This window comes from Anguilla rostrata, chromosome 14, assembly GCF_018555375.3.
Source record: "Anguilla rostrata isolate EN2019 chromosome 14, ASM1855537v3, whole genome shotgun sequence".
Lineage (NCBI taxonomy): Eukaryota > Metazoa > Chordata > Actinopteri > Anguilliformes > Anguillidae > Anguilla > Anguilla rostrata.
In genome coordinates, this window is record NC_057946.1 from 33,043,716 (window position 1) to 33,064,063 (window position 20,348).

A 20,348-nucleotide genomic window follows, 5' to 3' on the forward strand; every position below is an offset into this window, starting at 1 on the left:
CGAATACAGTGCGAAATTGTCATCAAACTTGTCGCCCGTTTAAACGCCATATGCGAACAAGTAAATTGGTTGTTTAAAGTAAACACAATTTGCAAAACCAAACACTTGCTTTGCATACGATAGATGCTCACTTTGGTATAGTGGCTAAAACTGTAGAATACAAAATCCCCCATCTTGAATGTCAAATGTTTCACTCTTGTCACGTGGCACGTTGGACCGACCTGCTCGGTTGCCATGGAGATTCTGGCTGAATCCGATGCACACTTTGCAGGACAAGAGAGCTTGCTTTGCTGGCTAGCTTGTTAGCAGACAAGCGACAAATTCGTTTTTAGTTGGACTTTCGCACTGAAAACGCGGCTGAGTGACACACGATAGTAAGTACTCTAATCACTTGAGTTTGATAAACGGTATCTTCAGACAGAGGCCGAGGTTTCAACAAGATAGTCTAATAACCGAATCAGTGCTTACCCAAGCATCATCAAACATGTCGATTTGCTCGTCGCTCGTAACTTACACTTAGTTCTTGCTGATGTTTCTAATGGTAGCTACAGTATAGTTTAAAATACAAATTACTAGTTGTCATACAGGCGAAAACAATCGCATGTTTCAGTGAACTTTGTTTAACGGTACAACTGCATAATTTCGGAACATAGTACATTAGCTAGTACTAGTCTAAGGTATGTAGATAGCTCGCCAGTGCGATCTCGTGTTCGGAATGTTAGCTAACCGTCTATTAATTAGATGTAATTTGTTTTCGTGAGTATTATACCGATGGACTGGTCGCGTTAGATCATTAGTCCACCACTGTCCAGTTATCAGCTTAAGCATCCCACCATTCCTCTCTGACTATTTAAAAACGAAGAGAACGAAAGCACGGTATGTGTTGGCACGGGATGGAAGTCTGGTACAACAGCGAGAGCGTACGAGGCGTGTGGGCACCAATTTTTCTACAGTCTATCTATGGTGTGCATGGTGATGGTACTGAAGGATGTGTGGCAAGCTGCGATCAGTTTGCTGCTTCTGTCTTAAAATGCCATCTGTTTTGTCCGCAGGCGCCAAGGTAGCAAGCGCATACGCATTAGCAAACAAGAGATGGAGAATGGAAAGATGCAGTTCTCTGTGCCAGTAAGCAGAGACAGGGTCATATCCAAGTTTCCTAAGGTAGGTAAGGCCAGCATTGCTCTGCAATGGGAACTGGAACTGCTACTGAAATGCATGCAAAAGCTTGTAGTGAAACAGTCAGTGCCAGTTAGCCTATATAGGGCTGAAGGTCAGGGCACAGGGCTTGTTGGACCTCAGAGGTCACCAGATACATTCCCAGTTGGGACCCCTGCCCTTTTACCCTTGAGGGCAAGGTACTTGATCTGGTATTTAAAATTCATTCATCGAAAAAAGTGCAATAATGACATGAGGTATACAGGTGAATCGCCTAGGGTTTTTAGCATAATTTTGTGACATTTGTTAGCGTTGGTGGAAATTTGAAGTCCCACCCGTGGCTGCCGTTGCTAGGTGATCACCTTCTAGCCCACCACAACACACTTTCAACTCTGGAAATGACCAGGTGTGGCGCTCCCTTGGTTAATTAGGTGTTGGGCACACCTTGCTGGCCATCTGCTTAAGTATATGTGATAACAGGTGACCCATGCATTATGCAACACTTCCAACAGCTAATGGCGCACAAAGGTATTTAATTTTATTTGGTGCTGCTGTGAAATTCTCTGATAAACATGCAAACTAGCTCACTGTGTCACCACAGTTGCTAACAGCAGCTATCTACTGTGCACACGGTAGTACTGTGTTAGAACACTGGTGCAGATAGTGCCAAAAACTGCTCCACACTGCCATGGCAACCCCACTTTTAATGAGGAGCTTGAACCTTGGCCTGTAACCAAGGTGCCTCAGGTTCCACAGTTTACCAGGCTGTACCTGACAGATTCATTGGTTGAGGGATGTACTCAGGAAAACGAATGGCCGTCTGATTGGTCTCCACACAGAATATATGCAGAGAATGCACACTGTAATATTTTTTGCATTCGTTCATTTTAATGATTGACTCAAATGACAGGGGTCATAGCAGGACACCCTCTGAAAGCTGGAAATTTCCAGAAGTTCAGTGGGGTCAAGTCTAATGGTCTAATTTGGGTTTTCAAAAAATAACTAGCCTAAACTTTTTTGTACTTGCTCAGCCAAGTGTCTGAAGCCTGGACATTTCTTTGGCTCTTTTACCTGTAATATTGCAGTCTTCTGTTATGTTTATTTTCTTTTTTGCTTTCCTTGAGCAACACCTATGTTCTTATTGGCGTAGAGACACAAGGTGATGCAAAAAAAACTTGCCTGTTGGCTTCACAAACATTACATTTTGAGTGTTTGTTCTGGGTTTAACACCTCCACTTGCACTCCACCCTTGCTGTCATCCATCCAGAATGTTCCCACCCTGTGTAGCCTATATCAGACAGAAGGCTGCACATTTTGCTTTAGGAGGCAGAGGCAGGCGTGACTCAGAGACGTGTAGACTGGATCCAGATTTAGAGGCGGAGGTTGGTAGGAATGAGCCGCTTATTGAAAATGTGTGACCTGCCTTCACAGAGAAGAGCGCGGTTGGCCGTATGACTGTGAGATCACCGGACTGCACTAATCAGATTCTGACAGGGGTGGGGGGAGGGGGTATGCTGTCATTCTTCCAGAATGTTCTGTAGTATTGCAGTGGAAGAGTAGAGTTTGGCATTTTAGTTTAAACTTTGAAGTCCTATTTTCTCCCAGTGTAGCACACCTGATTTGTGTGTTCTTGCTCATGGGACAGCTGGAGTGGTGTGTTTTTTTTTTTTTACTAGTGTACCCCAAAACCAATCTCCATGGAACCTTAATCCCTAACAGACATTTGTAAGATGTGGGTCAGGTACTAATTCAGGCCCAAACTGGTTTTTGGTTCACTTCCACAAAGATGACATCCAAGTTTCACAATCTGTGCTTGCCCAGTTCTACGACTAAAAATCTTTTCCTGAAGCCAGATGAGCCGTTAAAATTTTTTGAAAGCGCGGCATAAAATGTAAAGTCACTTGCATGTTCAGTGCTTTACCACAAAGGGGGCAAAGTCACCTGACCTACTACCTACTAATGTTCACCTTGGTGATGCATGGTGGGCGGCCATTTTGTGCCGGAATGCTGAGTCTTACTGCATGTAGCCTGTGCGGGCTATGCAATGCACACATGAGCAGCCAATCGGTTTGCCCTGACACAGACAAAAATGTGGTGCATGTTCTTTTTATTTCTCTTCTTTAAAAGAAATAACAAAAAAATAACAAGTGGAACTGCAAGAAACTGCAGACAGCAGGTCTGGGACACTTACTCTTGGCCAGATAGATGGGCCTTAATAGGATTCAAACCCTAAAGGCTGCATTCTTCTCTTAAGTCTGCCAGGGTTTTATACATTAACCAGTTTCCTCTATCAAGCACTGAACAGACCCTCGGTTTTGTAGGCTGTCAGTTCCACAGACGATCGATGACTGTGACGATGACTAACACCAGAATGTAAGAGATGGGAACACAATGGCGTGTGAACATTGAAAACATTTTAAGAACAATGTTGGACACTTGTGGCAATCTGTCTCTATGCACGTTTGTAGGTCTGTGGTCTGATTCCTGTGTTTCTTTTTAATTCATTCAACTGTAAATGAGCTTATATGAGACCAGAATGGATGGAAGCTTCACAAAAGGTGTAGTGTGTCAGCGTAAAATGCACTCTTATCAGTGTTGATTTAACACTGAACATTTTGCTGCGTAGGTTGATTCTATGAAAAGATAAATAATAATAATAATAATAATAATCAAGGGAAAGTGTCTGGTTCTGTTTGGCTGGATGGATGCATATATATAATTCTTGGCCTATTCCAACTGAAATTGGGGCCCCAGCTCCAATCATATTTTACACAGATGCTAAATGATAATTTTGTGGTACAAGAACAATCCCAAGTGGCCTTTAAATGTTTTATGTGAGGATATTTACCAGATATGGAACAGAAGTAAGGTTATGAATACTTCAACACATTTCATTTGTTTATTGATGTTTATTGATGAATAGGCTATTATCCAGAATCATTAGGCCATTGCTTCCGTTTAATATGTGCACACAGCGCTTTTGAATTGAAGATGAGGCTAAAGGTTCTAACTTTTCATCATGTTGCCAACATCACTGTCTCAGAATTGGCTAATGCACTTTGAAACGCTGCTTCCTCTGAAGGCTGCTGCCCCTCTAATGTGCTCCCAGCTGTGCAGTAAGAGGTTCTCTAGATTGCGACTGTTGAGCGGTGCTCGGTCACCGTGACGATTAACCGTGCGTTCACCGTGTCGGTTAACCGATAGGTCACCGTGACGATTAACCGCATGTTTTATTGCCGTTCGCTCACCGCACGGTCGTACCCGGCCCCACAGCGCCTCTGCGTGTGTGACTGTGCGCCTGTGTGTTTGCAGTGGTACACCCCTCAGTCCTGTCTGCAGACCAAGGATCACTGGCATGTCCGGGTGAAGACCGCCTGCAAGGAACGGGCCCCCTGGAGCCTGGGGTGAGTCCCCGGCCTCTCCTCACCCCCGGCGAGCTGGAGCTGGAGATTCAGTGTACCACTAGCACAGTGGCTACAGCCGTATGTATACACCAGCAGGGATACTCACATCTGGCCCTCCAGACCAGTAGTACTTCGGTTTCCATTCTTCCCCTCTAATCAATCAGGACTGATTTACACCGGGGAGTATACCGTCAAGTGACTTAAATCTGTGGGCAAACAGTCGCATTAATCAAACTGTTGGTTAGCAAAGAAAAGCAACCGTACTACTGGCCTTGGAGGGCCAGATTTCAGTATCCCTGATGTATACGGTTCATTTGCATCATTAGCAAGTGGTCACAGTCATAGATGCGTACGGTTCCTATGCATTATAAACTAGTGGTCACAGTCACAGCTGTACATGGTTCAATGTATAATAAACTGGTGGTCACAGTCACAGCTGTACATGGTTCAATGTATAATAAACTGGTGGTCACAGTCACAGCTGTACATGGTTCAATGTATAATAAACTAGTGGTCACAGTCACAGCTGTACATGGTTCAATGTATAATAAACTGGTGGTCACAGTCACAGCTGTATGGTTTGTATGTTAAAGTCAGTGTCAGGTGGTTAGTTTTCTCAGCCGCGGTCCGACTTTGGCGTGCGGACTCGGGTAGACTCGCCTCTCACGGAGAGCGTGACGCTCCTCTCTCCTCGTCTGCGGTGGAATGAGATTACAGCTCATGGGATGTTTTCACGGAACGACGCCGCACACAGGCCTCCCCTTTATTTCTTCACCGGGAATCTAATCGAATCACTGTGCGGGGGGGCGGGTGGGCGACTGGACAGGACTGTGGGACCATTCAGCCAGCAGATCATTCCCTCTCCCAGTGCCTGCATGTCCTCAAAATGTTACTTCGGTTTTCCATGTCATCTTACTTCAGTGACACCGCAGCTGTGTAAAGACTGTGTGGAATTAATGTAAATAATTAGCAAATACCCACAAAGGATACGTACTGTACCTCTACCTGCACCAAAGGTCACAGCAGAACTTCTTATTTTGCATTCTCTGTACAAACTATCTTCAGACTTCTCATTCACGGGATCGTTATGTTTACTGAAATATTTTTAATGCATTTCTGCAGTTTAAAAAGCCATTTTTGAAACAGCATATCACTTCCACAGTTTTATTCATTGATTTTGTGAGATTTCATAAGATGCAGTCTAACAAGTGAGCGATGTATACACAGTATAGTGTATTTTATTCTTCAGTTTCTTATTTAAAGAAAAGTAAGGACAGCTTTGTACGCTGAAAAACTGAACGTTTTCTGTCCTCTCTGTTTTGCTCCATTAAGAATGAAAATGTCAAAGGTGGTGGTGGTGGGAGACCTGTACGTCGGCAAGACGTGTCTCATTAACAGGTACAGTGCAACAGAGAAAGAGCTGAACTCCACACCTCCAAGTGCAATTAGCAAAAGTAATGGTCATGGGGAGCATTTGCTGTCTTCTGTTAGAAACCAATTAGTGCAGACAAATCCTGGAAAAGAAACTGCACGCACACACACACACACACACACACAGACACACACACACACACACAGACACACACACACACACACCACACACACACAACACAACACACACACAACACACACACACACACACACACACACACACACACACACACACACACACACACACACACACACACACACACACACACACACACACACACACAACACACACACACACACACACACACACACACACTACACACACACTACACACACATACACACACACACACACACACACACACACACACACACACACACTCACACACACACACACACACACACATACACACAGACACACACACACACACACACACACACACACACACACACACACACAGACACACACACACACACACACACACACACACACACACACACACACACACACAGACACACACACACACAGACACACACAGACACACACACACACACAGACACACACACACACACACACACACACACACACACACAGACACACACACACACACACACACACACACACACACACACACACACACACACACACACAGACACGCGCGCACACGCACACTTCAGTGTCTCTACACTTTAATATAGATGCATTGTAAACACTTGAATGTACATCTGGTCAGAAAAATGAACTGCAACAGCAAGCTGTTTCACCAGACATATGCACTTCAGATATGATGTGGCTTCATATAAGAATGCCATTGGTTGTGTTGGGTGAGTGTTTTACAAATCACATCAGCTATAAATCCCAGAGACACTTAGTAGGGTTAGATAATAAGATATTAAAATGTGGCACTAAATGAATGAAGTTTACGATTATTGAGTAGTAGAGGTAGTAGGCCCTGTGACTGTTAAGGACTGAAGGGACTGCATAATCTGTATTAGGCACAGATTTGGGCATATATATATATATATATATATATATATATATATATATATATATATATATATATATACATACATATATATATATATATATATATATATATATACATACATATGTACATACATATATATATATATATTTATACATATATATATACATACATATATATATACATATATACATACATATATACATGGCGCTGCGGTGGCGCTGTACTACCCCCTCTCTTAGCATTGTCTTCCCTCCCCCCTGCACAGGTTCTGTAAGGACCTATTCGACAGGGACTACAAGGCCACCATTGGCGTGGACTTTGAGATCGAGAGGTTTGAGCTGTTGGGGGTTCCCTACTCCCTACAGATGTAAGCACACCTTTGACTTCAGTTCTGCTTATTGTTGTCATAGCCATAATAACAAGGCACGCTGTCCGTTATACACTGCATTGCATTACAGATAATTTAGTCTATCACAGTAACTGTCTTTACAACATTTTTACAGTGTCGTAGCAGACGTTATTACTACTAGTACTAATATTAGTCATAGTCGTAATAATAACAACAATACTGTGGATGTGTATGGTTGTGGTGAATAACAATATAGTCGGTTTTTACGTTTGTGGGGTTTTTTTAACCATCACAACTAAACCACAACTTTCTAGCTACATTGTAAATGGGCCCTGTTCACTAAGATAAATGCATTTGAAAGAGGTTATTTGGCTATTTGGCTAGCTGGATGTGAATGCATGCGAATGGGTTATTTGTGCACGTGTGTGAAATGCGTAGCGTCTCTGTGTACCTGCAGCTGGGACACAGCTGGCCAGGAGAAATTCAAATGCATCGCCTCCACCTACTACAGAGGAGCTCAGGGTGAGAGAAAACTCCTCTTCCCTCCCTCCCCAACTCCGCTCACGTTCTGTCCATACCCTCTGCTTTCCTGCTCTCCCTCTTTTCATAGTCTCCTTGTTCCCTTTTCTCCCCATCTTCTTCAAAGAAAAAATCTCCCATTTAGTTTAGTGTGTGTGTTGGTACGTCTGTTTACTGTGGTAGCAATCTGACCACTTAGTTTCCGTTGTTGTACAACATATTTTTTTTTAATTCACCTGTGCTCAGCAGAACCGGTCTTCTGACTTGTAATTAAATTCCCATCATGCACTTCTCCAACATCTCGCAGACAAATGGAAATGGCTGCCTTTCAAGAAGATAGAAAACATAGGAATGTTGTATTGACTTGAATGACTGACAGGCACCCACAAAAGTTTGAGTTAGGTATCTCACAGATAATGACACATTGCCAAAAACAGTGTACAGTACACAAAGGTTTCATATTAAAGAGGATGGGAGTTCTTCCCAACAACATCATCAGGGGAAACTGATGTGTAATTTATACAGCAGGGTTGTACACATATTATGCCTTGGGTGTTTGTATTATTGTTTGTCATAAAAATACCATCTTTTGTTTTTGGGTGAATTTTTACATTAATCTCCTTGTCATAGCCATTTTTACCATACATTATCTTTAGTAGCAGTGTCCTCTGTGTGAGTCACGGTCCACTGGTAGAACTTGTGTCTGTTTTTGGTCAAGCACAAATGAATATACGGTGGAGATGTTGGTGTAGGTGAATTCTTCCTCACCTTTTATTAAACTGCGGGAACAGTTTCCACACTATTTGTAATCAGCTGTTTGAAAGAACTGAATTCAGTAAGAAGGCTTAAGTGGAAGAGAGTAAAATGGTGGAATCTGTGATGATGTGCTTGTGCCTGACCCTCAGACGTCTCCGTCTCCGCTGTGCTCTGTTCTCCCGCAGTGATAATCATCGTCTTCGATCTGGCCGACATCCGGACTCTGGAGCACACGCGGTGAGTGGAGGGGAGGGGAGGGTGTGTTGTCCACCACACGGCGTGGTGCGGTCAGTTGGCTGGACCTGGTCCCTCTGCCCGTTAAATGTTTGGGTGCGTTTGTCCTAATCGGTGAAAGAGAGGCAACGCGGGGAAAGAGAAGAAAATGCCTGGGTCATTTAAGAATGTTTTTACTTTGTATACGGAACCAGCACTGTACAAGCCAACACTAAACAAAATGTTATATTCCGCTATTACTATTGTACAAGTTTTCAAGATATTACGTCCTTTAAAAATGTTTTTGAAACTGATTAGATTACACCACTACTGCATATGTTGTCAGTTTTATGTCCTTGAATAATATATATATTTTGAAAAACATAGCATAAACTGTGCATGACAATGTACGGTAGTGGTACAAGGCTTGAGTTTCTTCTGTTGAATTTTATTTCAGAGCAATACAAGGTACTGTTTTAAAGTGGGAGCACACTAAAACTGTCCAATATTACCTTGTTTTCATCCTAAATGATACATAAATATCAACATTTTCATGTCCAGTTACCCAGACACTGGGTCAGAGGGGGATGATTCACACTGGCCGGTCGTGGGAGTTAGCTAGCTAGCTAGCGTGCGCAGAGAGAGAGGCGTGGTCGTCTCGCCGGCTGCAGATGGCACCTTTTATTCGCTAACTCTGCTCATGAAGGACCCCTCTATAGGCCTGTGGGTCAGCTTGTCGCTTCAGCTGGAGATATTTCTCTGCGGCCACGGCCGAACGTCCGTCCGTTAACTCCGCTTCGAGCTGAAAAGGAGCGCTGTGTTCGTAAATGTGGAATGCAATGCCGTCTTGTTTACCATTACGGGCATTATTCAGATCGGGAAAGCGTGATTCCATTGTGGCTGACACAAGCTCATAGTGCAAAACAGAAAAGCTTGTGTCCTGTTTGAGGTGAAGAGGGCTTCTTTTCAGAAAGGAACAAGGTTACATCGCTACCCCCTGGTGGTCTACAATAGCATGGCAGCGGTGCATCCTATAATGTTGATAAGGTGATCTCAAACCCCCACCGGCTGTCCTGTCTGAGAACAGCACTTGCTGTTTATCAGCTTTTCAAAAGAACGTTTTTTTTGATGCCGTTTTTTCTCTCAGTTCGGATTCGTACTCACCAGCCACGTCAGTGTTGCACCTTCGTCTGTGGTTTGGGGGGGTTCATAGACAAGCATGTGAAGTGTGAATCCCTTTGCTTCTGTTCATGTACCTGCAGCCAGGAGCCCTGGCAGGGTTTAGAGGGCTGCTGAAAAGCACTTCCTGTCTTGTGTCTCCTCTTCCTCAGGCAGTGGCTGGTGGAGGCGATGAAGGAGAACGAGCCGCGGTCCTGCAGCGTCTTCCTCATCGGCACCAAGAAAGACTTGCTGGTGAGGCTTTCAGAGCGAGTGCACAAACACCGTAAAAATACACGCTCGGGACCACGCCCACAAACATCAAACGGTCTCGGGAATTAAAGCAGTGAAACCTTAAAACCACACTTAACGTCAATGCAAACAGATTGGTCAAATAGGAGGTATCTAGAAGGCTATTTACAAAAACATTTAAAAATTTATAACAAAATTCAAAAGGTCTTCAACATTTCATGTTTCAGTATTGTGTTCGACGTACCACAGAATAGCGGTTTTGTTACGTGGGGTTTTGAAACAAATTCAAAGTTATTCAGTTATGGCACATTGAGCCCAATAAGCGCTGTCAGTGCATTAAAAAAAATCCCAAAATTGAAAAAGGTGTTTATGGGTGTTTTTATTTTAACAGGTGGCAATGAGGGATGAGCAAAAAATGCAAATGACAATAAAAATGCTTGTTGCTGTGTTGGCGGTATAGGGGGTATAAAGCATATGTTGAATTGCACACAAGCTAAAACAGTACTTTCAGTTGGGTTGCCAGGTCTGTGTCGTGCTCCTCGTGACCTCCCCGCATCCCCTCTGCTCCCAGGCGCCCGCGGAATGCCAGAGGACCGAGAGAGACGCCATCAAGATGGCGGCCAACATGCGGGCAGAGTTCTGGTCCGTCTCGTCCAAAACGGGTAAGGTAGAGGCGTGTTCTGACCCGTTCACACCGCTGCCCTCCAGCCTGTCCCTAATGATGCTGCATCTTTTAAGAAGACATCAATCCAGGCGTGATAATGAATCTCAGAGGATGCGGCTTTGAGCTGGAGTCTGTAGCTGTGTGTGTGTGCGTGTGCATTTATGCATGTGTCTAGTCATGCATATGCAGTGTGCTTTTGCAGTCTGCAGTAGTCTGTGCATGTGTTTAGTCATGCATATGCAGTGTGCTTTTGCAGTCTGCAGTAGTCCGTGCATGTGTTTGATCATACATGTGCAGTGTGCTGTTGCAGTCTGCAGTAGTCTGTGCATGTGTCTAGTCATGCATGTGCAGTGTGCTGTTGCAGTCTGCAGTAGTCTGTGTGAGTGTGTTTACTCATGCATATGCAGAGTGCTGTTGCAGTCTGCAGTAGTCTGTGCATGTGTTTGATCATGCATGTGCAGCCGTGTGCACGTGTTTACTCATGCATGTGCAGAGTGCTGTTGCAGTCTACAGCCGTGTGAGTGTGTTTACTCATGCATGTGCAGAGTGCTGTTGCAGTCTGCAGTAGTCTGTGCATGTGTTTAGTCATGCATATGCAGAGTGCTGTTGCAGTCTGCAGTAGTCTGTGTGAGTGTGTTTACTCATGCATGTGCAGAGTGCTTTTGCAGTCTGCAGTAGTCTGTGCATGTGTTTAGTCATGCATGTGCAGAGTGCTGTTGCAGTCTGCAGTAGTCTGTGCATGTGTTTACTCATGCATGTGCAGAGTGCTGTTGCAGTCTGCAGCCGTGTGCACGTGTAGGGCAGACAGTGACAGTGGCGTACGCTTCCTCAGGGGAGAACGTGCGGGAGTGCTTCTTCCGCGTGGCGGCGCTGGCGTTCGAGGACAGCATGCTGCAGGCCCTGCAGGGAGGGGCTCCCTCTCACATCGGATCCAGTGACCTCATCAGTAAGTACAGGGGAACGGGCGGGAGGAATGTATTCTCTGTCACTTAGCTGCTCAACTAAAGAAGTTTGTTACGTATTTTAAATGCCCCCTCCCAAATAATGGAATGCCCAATTGGGGGGGGGGAAGACTGGCCACACCTGGCAGCTCTCTAGGACCTGAGTTAAAGAACATGGAGCTGGACACTGGGCCACTGGTGGACAGAGTCTGTCTGTAACATTCTGTGAGGGAGGGCAGCGTGTGAGTCACAGGAGTTCTCTCACCTCCGTCCCGTTTCAGAGATCGACCGTGACACAGCCGAGGACCCGCAGGCTGCAGATGAGAAGAGGCTATCCTGCTGTTAGAGAGAGCTGCGGAGCAGGGAGGAGGAGGAGGGGCGAGGAGGAGGGAGAGAATGAGGGCTGCAGCGAGAAGCGAGGTGGGGCGAAGGCGGGGCCTGACCCGCAGACCAATCGGCTCGCGTGCACCCTGCCTCGGGACGCACCTCAGTTCTGCGCCAGATCTGGATCCAAAAGCTGAAAAACTCCAACCATTTTATACTCAATCATGTGACTCGCCAGCCCTGCGGCTCCACCAGCCAAACTGCCGCCCATCTGGAGGGGAAGCCAGCGGGGAGGGTCCCAAACTGCAGTCCTGGAGGGAGCAGTGCCTGCAGGTTTAACTCCAGTCCTGGAGGGCCGCAGTGTCTGCAGGTTTAACTCCAATCCTTCGAAGTTTAACTCAAAGTTAAAATCTGGCAGATGCTGTGGCTCTCCAGGATTTGAATTTGAGATCCCAGATTTATGGGGAGGACATTTAGGCAGTATTTCCACCCCTGCTGGGGGGGGGGGGGATTCTAGTATTAATCATGGTGATAGTTCCTTTAACACATCAAGCAATTTTGTGTATGCACATTTGCAAAGTGGAATATTTTTAAATATGCATATAATTAAAAAAATGTCCGATATACATAAATATTTATGAATTCTGCTACGTGCACACACACACACTCCAGTTGTTTCTCCCACATTTTATACGCAGATGTGGACAGTAACTAATACCCACCTAAACTGAACTGCAGTCAGGAAAACCCACTAACCATAGTCTGAATATGAGTATTATTTTTCATTGTAATTTACTCCCATTGGCAATGTTCTACTGGTTGTTCCAACCTACTTTGTGATTGGTGGAGCCTCTTTACTTCTGCTGTTGTGATGACACACAAAGTGCCTTCCTCTGACTCACGTCTGTGCGTCCGACGCGCGAACCGAGCTGTGATCAGCAGCGGCTGACACGGCATTCAGATGGGAGCGCGATCACATCTACACGCCCGCCAATCAACTGCAGAGGCTGCAGCACAGAGTGCTGATCAAAATGCAATCAGGAGAAAAGGTGGAGAAGCAAAGAGACATTTACTAAAAAAAAACACAATGAACCCAAATGCGGGGAAAATAAAATCACAAGGAATTTGTACAGATTAAACTTAAAATAGGAAAAGAAGAAAGAAGCCACGCCTTCATAACGATTTCCTTCACACAGAAGTGCAGCTTCACAGTAACGCACTCACAGTAGTGTCGCTCGTCTTTGGGTGTTGGCACAAGTCTGTACGTAATCTCAATCAGTTGCCTTTTTTGCTAAGATATTATATCACACCATTATATCCTGGACATATAAAAATATTTAGACACTCCAAACAGCAGCTGAATAAATTAACCTTCATATTTATTCACATGACTTGGGTGGTCAGGGGGGGTTGGGGGTGGGGGTGGCCCACAGTGCGGCAGTTTCTCAGTGGCAGAGCCCGGCCTTCAGGGGGCGCTGGCGTTCATCTTCTCCAGGCAGCCGTCCCAGAAGGCGGCGAGGCGGCCGTCCTTGTTGGCGCAGAAGTCGGTGAAGTCGCGCAGCAGCCGGTCGGCCAGCCGCTCGTCGCCCAGCACGCCCGTGCGCCACGCCTTGGTCAGCATGGTGTTGTAGGCCCAGCTGTAGCCCACCTGCTCGTCCGGCCCGAACAGGCTCTGATTGGCCGAGGTGGTGGAGTTCCTCCGCCTGCGCTGCTGCCCGCTGGAGTACTTGCGCTTGGAGTAGGGCAGCTGCAGGAAGACCGTGCCTGAGGGGAGGGGGGGAGGGAGGGAGGAAGGGAGGATGGAGAGGGAGGGGGAGGGAGGGAGAGAAGGGGAAGAAGGGAGAGGGAGGGAGTGGAGGGGGGAAGGAGAGAACGAGAGGGAGAGAATAGAAACAAAAGGTAGGGAGAGGGAGAGATAGAGGAGAGATGATGAGAGGGAGGGGGAATGGAAAAAGGGAGGGAAAGAGGAGAGTGGGATGGGGGAGGTTAGAGAGATGAGGAGGAAGACAGAAAGGGAGGGAGAGGATAAGGGAACCATGGTATGGTCACAAAAAAGGAATGACAAAGTTTCACAAATTTACAAAATTGTTCAATAATGTTGACCTCCTTTGTGTGAGAGTACGTGGGATTTGTTAACTTCAGTGAAGAGCTGAATTAGCTGTGTGATTTTAACTGCATCGCAATGCGAACAAACAACTCCACAAGAGGCAGCAACAGAACAGAAGGGTTACCACCGACAAGAACAGGGATGTGATTCCCACTTGCTTTTCAGACTTTCTTCATTCTAAAATAGAAACATCTGCTACCCCAATAATCAAGGAAAACGGTGAAAAGAGGAACTGCGGACACGCACCTGTCACATGGATGTACTGCGGCTTGTTCTCAGAGGGGAAATTGAAAGCTGAGGCTGAGAACTTATCCTGAACGAAGCCGAACCTGAGAAAGGGGGGAGGGGGGGGGGAGGAGAGAGGGTTAACGAACCCTGCTGCTGCTGAGGTCTTTATCACTGGTGTGTCCTCCGCAAACGCTGTTCTCCCCTCTCGGGGGCGCTACTGGGCAGGTGCCCACATTTACTACCCGTTTGGATTCGCGCTCACCTGTACAGTATGGATTCCTGGAACAGCTGCATTCTGTCCCAGTACGTCTCGGGTTCGAAACCTGACGGGGTGACACAGGGGTCCTTAATGCAAGAGTACATCAGGACAGCAAGCACGCGCACGCAGACACACACATGCAAACGCACACACACACACACTCACACCTGCACGCACACACACATACACACTGAATTCAAAGGCAGGATGCACTCTGAAAGAGATGGCTGAGTGTTCACATTACACGGGCAGCCTGAACATTGTAATGAAAAGGCATACAGAGAAAACCCTGCCATGTGAAGGAAGATTAATGACTGAATATGTTAAAGATTTTTTTTTAAACTTCCTGAAATCACCCACTTTGGACAGCAAAAGAAAATACAACAAAAAAAGGCTTAGAGGAAATGTATGACTTTCTACATTCATTTCTCTCAGTTGAAGAGTATTAAATAATTACATTTGGATTTCAGCCTGGAAGCTCTTTTGTCTGCCTCATCTATCACCATTGAGTTTGTTTAGGGCTTATCTTGTGAAAATCCAGCAAAAGGTCTACTAAATTAGTGTGATTTATTTCCTCCCTCTATCACGACAGAACTCAAACTCGGAGAGCAGAAGCAGAAAATCCAGTCTGTCCTCCAATCTTTCATATTATTCATAAAACTTCAGAAGTGTTTCTCCAATATGGTGTAATAAAAAATGTAAGAAGCTGTGGGCTAATGCTTCATTTGTTTTCTGAATCAATAAAAAATGTCAAAAACTGAACTCATAACACCATTCCATGATTATTTAGTAGTTCTAGCATGTAAAAGTCAGAACCTTTCATAATTCTATTTTGTCAATGTGAATTAGTAGTTTTGAGTAAGAACCAAGAATCCAGATGACAAGATAACCAATCACATTCTGGGGCTGGTAAAGCGGATGTGGAAATGGAGGCTTAAATGAGCATGCATGCATCCTCGTCTTCACTCACCTGTAACCAGTGAGGGTAAAGCGCCTGGATGACTCTTACTGAACGCTCCACAACACTTCATCAGGAAGTTCTACCCAGACTCAGTGACAGACCAGAAAAACAGGGCTACGTAGAGTGTGTGCGCATGTGTGTGTGTACATGTGAGTGTCTGTGTGTGCGTTTGCGCATGTGCATACGTGTGTGCATATATATGTGTGTGTGCGCGCGCGCGTGTGTGTGTGTGCGATGCGTACGTGTGCACGTGTCTATTTGTGCGTGCATGTGTGCGTGTATTTGTCTGTGCGCGCATGCGCGATGCGTGCGTGTGTGTGCATGCGCGCATGTGTGTATTTGTCTATGCGCGCGCGTGTGTGTGTGTGTGTATTTGTCTGTGCGTGTGTGCATGCGTGCGTGTGTGTGTATTTGTCTGTGCGCGCGTGTGTGTGTGTGTGTATTTGTCTGGGCGCGCATGTGTGCGTGTGTGTGTGTGCATGTGTGTATTTGTCTGGGCGCGCATGCGTGCGTGTGTGTGTGTGTATTTGTCTGTGCGCTCATGCGTGTGTGTGCATGCACGCATGTGCATGTGTGTATTTGTCTGTGCGCGCACGCGTGTGTGTGTGTGTGTGTCTGTTTGTCTGTGCGCGCGCGTGTGTGTGTGTGTGTGTATTTGTCTGTGCGCGCGTGTGTGCGCGCGTGCGCGTGTGTGTATTTGTCTGTGCGCGCACGCGTGCGTGTGTGTGTATTTGTCTGTGCGTGTGTGTGTGTGTGTATTTGTCTGTGCGCGCGTGTGTGTGTGTGTGTTTGTCTGTGCGCGCATGCGCGCGTGTGTATTTGTCTGTGCGTGCACGCGTGCACATGCGTGCGTGTGCGTGTGTGTGTATTTGTCTGTGCGTGCGCGCGTGTGTGTGTGTGTGTTTGTCTGTGCGCGCATGCGCGCGTGTGTATTTGTCTGTGCGTGCACGCGTGCACATGCGTGCGTGTGCGTGTGTGTGTATTTGTCTGTGCGCGCGTGCGTGTGTGTGTGTGTATTTGTCTGTGCGTGTGTGTGTGTGTGTGTGTGTATTTGTCTGTGTGCGCACGCGTGCACATGCGTGCGTGTGCGTGTGTGTGTGTATTTGTCTGTGCGCGCATGCGTGTGCGTGTGTGTATTTGTCTGTGCGCGCATGCGCGCGTGTGCGTGTGTATTTGTCTGTGCGCGCATGCGTGTGTGTATTTGTCTGTGCGTGTGTGTGTGTGTGTGTATTTGTCTGTGTGCGCACGCGTGCGCAGATGCTCCTCACCCTCAAACAGGTTGTCGCTGCCGTCTCTCAGCAGGCACTGTATGTTGAGGGGGATGAAAAGCTGGGCGCGCAGCGGGTCGCCATAGAGATAGGAGGGCAGAGCAAAGGGCACCTCCAGCACAGGAACCAGCAGGAAGCCGCACGACGCCGCCTTCCTGTGCCAGCCTTGCACCTGCAGGAGCGCCCAAACGTACCCGTCAGCTAGCGATACCACCACCACCATGTATAACAACACCCTTCTGTTCATAGTATCCTATTCAGATAACGTCTCCTTAGCATTAGCGTTAGCATTAGCCTTAACGGTGTCGTGGTGGGTCTGGATCCTACTGAGAACTGGAACAGCTCAAGTACATCGCAGCAAAGGAAAACAAATGCACCTTTTCACTGGTCAGGTAACTAACGCTCTACGGAGGATGTTACTATCTGTAACGACGACACACTGGTGTGTGTAAATGGGTCTCAGATGTTGGAGGGACCCACAGTCCACGCCATTTATTATGGATGTACAGGGCCACCGTGATTCAGGTGAACGAACCGAACACACGTCCTCTGAAATGGACGACAGCAACGCCGCAGCGTTCGTGGCGCTCACCATCTCGAACAGCACGGCGGCGGTCACGGCCATCCAGTGCAGCTTGATCTCGAAGGCGGCGTTGAGGGCGAAGTTGCCGTGGTAATAGCAGCTGCACCACTCGGTGCGGTTGCTGCGGTTGTTCACGTCCACGTCCAGCGTGACCGTCTTCTGCTCCGGCACGCTGGCGGCTGGTGACCGCACGGCCGACGCGCACGCGCACCGGGGGGGTGAGAGAGGGAGAGGGGCAGGGAGAGAGAGAGAGAGAGAGAGAGAGAGAGAAACGAGCGGGGAAAGAAGGAGCGTGAGGAAGGAGTGAGCGTGAGGCGGAGAGGGGGAAGGAGTAAAAGAAAAAGAGGAGAACAGCATACCCGCGAGGAATGAGTTTGTAGTCTGAGTTTGAGGTTAGCTGGTTAGCTTACGGTCCAGAGAACAGAATCAGTATAAATCCTCAGTCTGCAAATACCCATTATTCCTGTTTTTCTAAATTCTAAAATATTCATCTTAATATGTGAAGAATAATAGCAAATTGTACTAGAAGACACACTGTGACACTTACTTACCCATGGTAAACAAAAAAAAACAGACAAAGGGAAAGCACACTAACAAAATCACCAAAAGGTCCATAACAATTTTCATCATTAAAATGAAAAAGGTTAAAACAACGTTATTTCAGGAGTAACAGTTTGATAGCAAACACAACATCAAGGAACAAGGAAGCAATTCTGATTTAAATACTGTGTAGGCTAATATTTATGTTATAAATAACAAACTATGTACTATATTTTCTTTACAAATTAATTACTAAGTGCATGCATCTTAAGAACTTTGTTGCATTCAGAATTAAATTTTTAAAAATCTCAATTGAATAAAATAGGGTTCATATCTCTACCTTTGGTTCCGTAAAAAAAAAAAGTTGTTAAAATGCACACACAGTTGGACACACAAGTTTGCATGCAGACATCTCAAGGGCAATTTGAGCAGAAGGAAGCAAAACGGAAAGAGCCAACACACAACGCTCCCATAACGCTGCTGAACGTTGCTGTAACGTTGTGAGAATGCTGCATGTGATCTGCGTGGGAGGGGTTAGGAAGGAGAGTGATAGAGAGAGGGACAGAGAGAGAGAGACAGAGAGAGACAACAAGAGAGAGAGACAGCCCACACCACTACACTACAGTACCACAGCCACTACCAATGCATGCACTACAATAAATGCTACCACACTGATTAATGGGTCTGATTGGAGGGGGGGGGGGGGGGGTGAGAGGCAAGGTGGGGGGGTTTAATTCAGGTTTCTAAATTCGGTGCTGGGGCCACACATGTATTCTCGTTATCGTTAAAGCCAATCTCTCTATCAATTCAGATTTCCATACAATTTTTTCCTCAAACCTTGAACGCCATCTTTGAATTTACCCATTTCCAGAAATAGTTTAGTGCCAGTGACTAGCTGTCCACACTTTAAGCAGTTAGGACCCCACTGATTTCACTGGTCTTTATTTTCATCAATTAGAAAAATTCCACCACTTTCAAACTGAATTATTTTCCATACAGCACATCACAGAAAAATAAACCATTAGGTAAATATTAAAAGTGAATTATTCGTTAGTCGTTAAGCATCTAATTAAGAGCAATTAGAAGCTCATTACTGTTTAGACACTGCAATTAGGCTGAAACGAAAACCAGCGTACACAATGGGTCCCCAGGCTGAGTCTGAAGACCCGTTTAAAATCTTGTCACAATCGTGGGGGGGTGTGAGGAGGGGGGGGGGGGGGGCAGGGGGCATATGAAAAGGGGCATGAATCACAATTCTCCACCTTCTACATGCTTAACCATTCAGGGGTGGAGTCAGGGGGCGGAGCCATGAAGTCCAAAAGGGGAGGACACCACGCGGAGCCAGGTGATGATGATGGTGATGTCATAAGGGGATGGTGTTAGCGGATAACGGGGGAGAGCAGGGGCCCACGCAAAAGGGTTCGACTTCTGCAACGTGCTTCCATGCAATCAGGAAAGTCCACTGTTAGTATGTGCTGGACATGATGTCAAAACATTTAAACAACTGTTACCCAGTACCTAGTACTGTGTGGCCTGTAGGGTGTAGAACAGACACTGGCTCTCCTGTAGTACTGTGTGGCCTGTAGGGTGTAGAACAGTCACTGGCTCTCCTGTAGTACTGTGTGGCCTGTAGGGTGTAGAATAGTCACTGGCTCTCCAGTAGTACTGTGTAGCCTGTAGGGTGTAGAATAGTCACTGGCTCCTGTAGTACTGTGTGGCCTGTAGGGTGTAGAATAGTCACTGGCTCTCCTGTAGTACTGTGTGGCCTGTAGGGTGTAGAATAGTCACTGGCTCTCCAGTAGTACTGTGTGGCCTGTAGGGTGTAGAATAGTCACTGGCTCTCCTGTAGTACTGTGTGGCCTGTAGGGTGTAGAATAGTCACTGGCTCTCCTGTAGTACTGTGTGGCCTGTAGGGTGTAGATAGTCACTGGCTCCATCTGCTGTAGTATCGTGTGTGTGTGGCCTGTAGGGTGTAGGATAGTCACTGGCTCTCCTGTAGTACTGTGTGGCCTGTAGGTTGTAGAATAGTCACTGGCGCTCCTGTAGTACTGTAGCGTGTGTTTAGCACGTCATGTTATTTACACAGGCTGTGGTTGTATGGGTTGAGGCTGAACGCGGTGGGGTGGGGGGGTTTATGTGAGTTATGCTGAGTGCGTGGGGGTTGATGGGGGAACTGTGCATGCGCTTGGCTCCGCGTGACGCCCTCCCGCCCTGGGCCCCGGGGGATGCTGGGACAGGGACAGGCTGT

General features: G+C 46.5%; 2 protein-coding genes and 2 long non-coding RNA genes across 9 annotated transcripts in view; 1 reads left to right on the forward strand and 3 right to left on the reverse strand.

The window, feature by feature from the left end:
• The first annotated feature begins 12 nt into the window (after positions 1-12).
• rab36 (RAB36, member RAS oncogene family) lies at positions 13-12,816 on the forward strand. 2 transcript variants are annotated; one of them, XM_064308702.1, is made up of 11 exons: positions 13-374; positions 1,053-1,161; positions 4,468-4,559; positions 5,892-5,957; positions 7,244-7,345; positions 7,785-7,849; positions 8,788-8,839; positions 10,147-10,228; positions 10,797-10,887; positions 11,722-11,835; positions 12,112-12,816. In XM_064308702.1, the coding sequence occupies exons 2-11, from the start codon at positions 1,093-1,095 to the stop codon at positions 12,174-12,176; spliced, it is 798 nt and encodes a 265-aa protein (XP_064164772.1). In that variant the 5' UTR covers positions 13-374; positions 1,053-1,092; the 3' UTR covers positions 12,177-12,816. The 2 variants fall into 2 exon arrangements, with proteins under 2 accessions (XP_064164772.1, XP_064164771.1); XM_064308701.1 differs by lacking the exons at positions 13-374; positions 1,053-1,161 and having other exon boundaries at positions 4,381-4,559.
• On the reverse strand, positions 4,045-10,154 carry LOC135239766 (uncharacterized). The gene is made up of 2 exons (XR_010325478.1): positions 8,083-10,154; positions 4,045-5,491 (listed from the first exon to the last, which is right to left on the reverse strand). It is a non-coding gene; the product is annotated as an uncharacterized LOC135239766 (long non-coding RNA).
• A 388-nt stretch (positions 12,817-13,204) lies between the features above and the next one.
• depdc5 (DEP domain containing 5, GATOR1 subcomplex subunit) overlaps positions 13,205-20,348 on the reverse strand; it is a 35,465-nt gene continuing 28,321 nt past the window's right edge. For all 5 annotated transcript variants that reach the window (XM_064308711.1, XM_064308710.1, XM_064308707.1 and 2 more), the window contains 5 exons: positions 17,570-17,739; positions 16,978-17,149; positions 14,752-14,812; positions 14,508-14,590; positions 13,205-13,918 (listed from right to left, as the gene is read on the reverse strand). In XM_064308711.1, coding sequence (XP_064164781.1) covers positions 13,620-13,918; positions 14,508-14,590; positions 14,752-14,812; positions 16,978-17,149; positions 17,570-17,739 — 785 coding nt within the window. In that variant the 3' untranslated portion in view covers positions 13,205-13,619. The remainder of the gene's footprint in view (positions 13,919-14,507; positions 14,591-14,751; positions 14,813-16,977; positions 17,150-17,569; positions 17,740-20,348) is intronic.
• LOC135239768 (uncharacterized) lies at positions 18,530-20,348 on the reverse strand. The gene is made up of 2 exons (XR_010325479.1): positions 20,064-20,348; positions 18,530-20,007 (listed from the first exon to the last, which is right to left on the reverse strand). It is a non-coding gene; the product is annotated as an uncharacterized LOC135239768 (long non-coding RNA).

What these genes read in the sequence shown, in the direction of transcription:
- rab36 (XM_064308701.1), top strand. Translation starts at nt 4,381, where the DNA reads ATGTTTTATTGCCGTTCGCTCACCGCACGGTCGTACCCGGCCCCACAG. An exon ending in CTACTACAGAGGAGCTCAGG is followed by an intron (nt 7,850 to 8,787) that starts GTGAGAGAAAAC and finishes GTTCTCCCGCAG; the next exon opens with TGATAATCATCGTCTTCGAT. An exon ending in GTCCGTCTCGTCCAAAACGG is followed by an intron (nt 10,888 to 11,721) that starts GTAAGGTAGAGG and finishes ACGCTTCCTCAG; the next exon opens with GGGAGAACGTGCGGGAGTGC.